This window comes from Mandrillus leucophaeus, unplaced genomic scaffold (assembly GCF_000951045.1).
Source record: "Mandrillus leucophaeus isolate KB7577 unplaced genomic scaffold, Mleu.le_1.0 Scaffold46, whole genome shotgun sequence".
Taxonomy (NCBI): domain Eukaryota; kingdom Metazoa; phylum Chordata; class Mammalia; order Primates; family Cercopithecidae; genus Mandrillus; species Mandrillus leucophaeus.
This window is the reverse complement of record NW_012104920.1, coordinates 4227731-4231947: the sequence shown is the minus strand read 5'-3', so window position 1 is coordinate 4231947 and position 4217 is coordinate 4227731. Positions and strand designations below refer to the sequence as shown.

General features: G+C 55.1%; 1 protein-coding gene across 4 annotated transcripts in view; it reads left to right on the top strand.

Annotated features, from left to right (window-relative positions):
- The first annotated feature begins 6 nt into the window (after positions 1-6).
- Positions 7-4217, top strand: part of ENO3 (enolase 3 (beta, muscle)) — a 7153-nt gene continuing 2942 nt past the window's right edge. Inside the window, exons 1-6 of one of the 4 annotated variants that reach the window (XM_011994706.1) lie at positions 7-447; positions 1677-1763; positions 2350-2445; positions 2606-2664; positions 2823-2892; positions 3263-3396. In XM_011994706.1, the coding sequence (XP_011850096.1) occupies positions 423-447; positions 1677-1763; positions 2350-2445; positions 2606-2664; positions 2823-2892; positions 3263-3396 (471 nt within the window). In that variant the 5' untranslated portion in view covers positions 7-422. Of the gene's footprint in view, positions 448-929; positions 1078-1676; positions 1764-2349; positions 2446-2605; positions 2665-2822; positions 2893-3262; positions 3397-4217 lie in introns of those variants that run through there. The other 3 variants (XM_011994707.1, XM_011994708.1, XM_011994709.1) reach the window with 3 other exon arrangements.

Here is a 4217-nt window from a genome sequence, read left to right as displayed (position 1 = left end):
AGTCGAGCCCCGTGACCCCAGCCGTTCGGCTGGCATGGCTGCAGAGGAGCTCGGGGCAGACCCCGCACTGGCCCCAGAGCCGGCAAGGTGGAGATCTCTACCGAGAGCAGAGACCCACCTCCCCGGAGGAGCCCCAGGCATGCAGAAGCTCACAAAGAGCCACCCGTCCTCGGTCCATTCATTTTTATTCACTGTTGATTCAACCCCATTCATTGATGGGCTGGGGCCGTGCGCTGAGCGCCCACAGTCGGTGGGGAGAAGGGCTCTGACCAATAGTCCCCACGCCGGGCGACAAGTGCTGTCCCAGCGTTATCAATCGGGCGCCGCGCCAGCCGAGAGGGCCCGTCTAAATTTGTCTCCTGGCCCCTAATTCGTCCCCACCCTGGCTGGCCTGGAGAGGGTAGGATGGGGCGGCGCCGATAATGGCCGTTATGAGGACCCTAAGAGGTGAGACCCTCTCGCCTTCTGGGGTGGGGGGGTTCAATTTTAGACGTCAGAGCTTGCCCAGAAGTGCCCTCCCTTCCCCCACTGAGGGCAGAGGCCCGCCCAGCGATCTGAGCATGTGTGGACGTCAATCCTGCAGCCCCTCTTCCAGGCCCCCTCCCCAGCCTTGCAGGGCTCAGGTTACCCCTGGCCTTTCCTAAAGGTCACACATTCCTCTTGACGTTTGCAAAAGGGGAATGTAATCCTGGGGTGGAGGAGACCCCTCATCTGAAGCCCCTCCCCTGCGCCTCCCAAAGGGTGGAATTAAAACAGGGACTGTTACTGGGGGACGGAAAGGAAGTGGGGGATAGTAGTTGACCTTTGGTAAGGGGGCAGGTGCCCAGGGCCAGAGGCTTCTGCTTTGGGCTGTAGTGGGCACTTGGCTGCCAGCCCAGTGTGAAGGGGGGAGGATGGAGAGAGAGAGAGGCGGGGCTGGCTGGGGACCCAGTGGCTCAGGGATAAATGCGCAGCCCGAGAGGGGGTGAGCTGACACTGTCCCAGCTGCCACCTAGACTCGGAGCTCCATCCAAACCTCCAACGAAGACATCCCAGGTCAGGTAAATCTTCCAGCCCCCGGGGTGGACGTAGTAAAGGGTGCGCATGGTGTTGACTTGGAGGAAGTGGGGGACGTTTCTGCTTTTTTTTCTCCTGGAACTGGAGGTGCTTGAAAAAGCTGGGGGAAGGGGCGGCTGGAGCAAGCAGACGGGACAAACGCTGGGAGCACCCAAGGATCTAGGGAAAGGAGGCTGTGAGGAGGGGCAGTAAGGATGGATAGAGAAGGGCAGCTAGAGTTGGAACCTGGTAGGGAACTGGGGGCCCAAGAGGATTTCGGAGCAGGAAAATGAGAACCAGAAAGGATTTGAAGGCCACCAGCCGTGGAGAACAGACTGCTTGACCAGAGGGTGGAAGGAGAAGGCCTAAGTGCAGCCTTGGGGGAGGTGGGGGCTTGGGGAGTGATGGCATCCTAGGAGCCATAGATGAGAGGCCCCTGGATTCTTAGGATGGGAGGGTGGAATAAGAGCTATTCTGAGTGGGGGAGGGGGCTGCGCCTGCCTTTTTGGTCTGTGACCTTTTTGTAGGGTATTTTTAGCTCCAGCACCTGCCTTCTTGGAGTGGGGAAGACTCTTAAAGGGCAAGGGATTTCTGGTTCCTTAAGAGATCAACTGTCTACCCTCACACCTCCTGTCCTGCAGCCATGGCCATGCAGAAAATCTTTGCCCGGGAAATCCTGGACTCCAGGGGCAACCCCACAGTGGAGGTGGACCTGCACACAGCCAAGGGTAACATGAGGCCCATTGGATAGGCTCGCCCCAGAAGACCCCAACCCTTTGGCCTTTACCCCCCAATTCTGTGCCATATCCTCTCCTTTCTCTCAGGTTCCCTTTCCCAGACTTCTTCCAAGCCCTCTTCCAAAATGGAACCAGAGCTGGAAGCTGGGAGAAGAGAAGCAGGAGTCTCTCTCTGCACTGCCTCCTGTCCCTGAGCTCAGAGAGGATACCTCAGCCCTTTGAGGGGTAGAGGGGACTCCCTGTGAGCTCTTTTTTTTTTTTTTTTTGAGACAGTCTCGCTCTGTCACCCAGGCTGGAGTACAGTGATGCAATCTCGGCTCACTGCAACCTCCGCCTCCCGGGTTCAAGCGATTCTCCTGCCTCAACCTCCCAAGTAGCTGGGATTACACCCCTGTGCCATCACGCCCAGCTAATTTTTGTATTTTTAGTAGAGACGGTTTCACCATGTTGGCCAGGCTGGTCTTGAACTCTTGACCTCAAGTGATCCACCTGCCTAGGCCTCCCAAAGTGCTGGAATTACAGGCATGAGCCACTTGGCCTAGCCATCCCTGTGATCTTCCAATTCCTCCTGTCCCAGGCCGATTCCGAGCAGCTGTGCCCAGTGGGGCTTCCACGGGTATCTATGAAGCTCTGGAACTAAGAGATGGGGACAAAGGCCGCTACCTGGGGAAAGGTGAGGAGACACCAGTGCAGAAGGAGTCTGTGTGGGTGGCTTTAGGACATGGGTGCACAATGGGTAGAGGACTGGAACCCCCAAAGCTCTTGAGGAGCTGGGGTCCACAGAAAGAGGCCCAATTGATTGAGATCCAAACCTTGTCCTCTGGCCTGTCTAGGAGTCCTGAAGGCTGTGGAGCACATCAACAAGACTCTAGGCCCTGCTCTGCTGCAAAAGGCAAGTGGGGAAGCCGGCTCCCTGCAGTCTCCTCTCCATGCCCCTGCTCCCTCACCCCAGACGCGCCTCTCCCCATTTTCACTTATCCTTCCCTTGTACGTGCCCTGACTTCTGAGAAATCTGACCTCTGCTCTCCCCTCTCAAACCCACCCTTCCAGAAACTAAGTGTTGTGGATCAAGAAAAAGTTGACAAATTTATGATTGAGCTGGATGGGACCGAGAATAAGTGTGAGTGAAGGGCAGCGGTGGGGAAGGGTTGAGGTATGGAAGAGATGGTGAGAGGCCACAGGGGTGAGGCCTGATGGGTTATTTCTGGGTCCCCCATTTTGGGTCACACCGCAGCTGGATGGATTTGTGTTCATTCCACAGGCATTTCCTATGCCTGCCCTCTGCCAGGCCTGGGCTGGGCGGTGGACACAGACATGCAGCTGACACATTCCCCCGGGGTGGGGGCTCCCAGAGCTACTCAGGCGGTGGGAGAGAGATCTGTTAACCAATTCTTCATGCTCAGTGGTTTGGAACTCTGGCGTCTTCTTGGAGTAGCCACCCCAAACCCGGAAGAAGCTCTCATCCTTTCTTCCCGCTTGCCTCCTTCCAGCCAAGTTTGGGGCCAATGCCATCCTGGGCGTGTCCTTGGCCGTGTGTAAGGCGGGAGCAGCTGAGAAGGGGGTCCCCCTGTACCGCCACATCGCAGATCTCGCTGGGAACCCTGAGCTCATACTGCCAGTGCCAGTAAGTGCAGCTACCCACCCCCACTAGATCTCGCCGTGACAGAGCCACCCCCACCCAGCCAGGGATGCCCCCATGGAAAATCCACCTTTCAGACCAGCTCCTAAGAAGCAGTTTCCTGAAACTGAATCTCTCCTGCTGTGGTCCAGCCCCTCCCTCTTTCCCACAATCCAAACCTTCCCTGAAGCCTCTATGTACTTCCTTCCCTGCCATATAACCCAGTTCCTTCCCATTCTAGTCCTAGGCTCAGTAACTCCAGCCTCATGCCAACCCCGCACCCTACACCCCACACCCCAAATCATATTGAGAGTTTCTTTGAGGCAAAGATCTTGGCATTTCTTTGTATCTTCTTGAGTCCTTCTTACACCAGTGCCCTCTTAATGAATGGAAACTCTTTGAATTTAATCTCAATAATAATGTTACCATTTCTTGTTACTTACTAGGAAGATTGCATAAGAGCATGGACTCTAGAGATAGATTGCTGGGTTTGAATCCTGGCTCTGCCTGTTATTAGTTGTATGATTTTAGGCAAGTTCTTTAACTGCTCTGTCTCGGTTTCCCCATCTGTAAAATGGGGGGTAATAATGATACCAATGAATAGAGGTGTTTTGAGAATGAAATGGGTTTATATATGTAAAGTACTTAGTGCCTGGCATGTAGTAAATGCCATATAAAAGTGTTAGCTATGGCCGGGCGCGGTGGCTCACGCCTGTAATCCCAGCACTTTGGGAGGCCGAGGTGGGTGGATCACGAGGTCAGTGGTTCGAGACCAGCCTGACTAACATGGTGAAACCCCATCTCTACTAAAAATACAAAAATTAGCT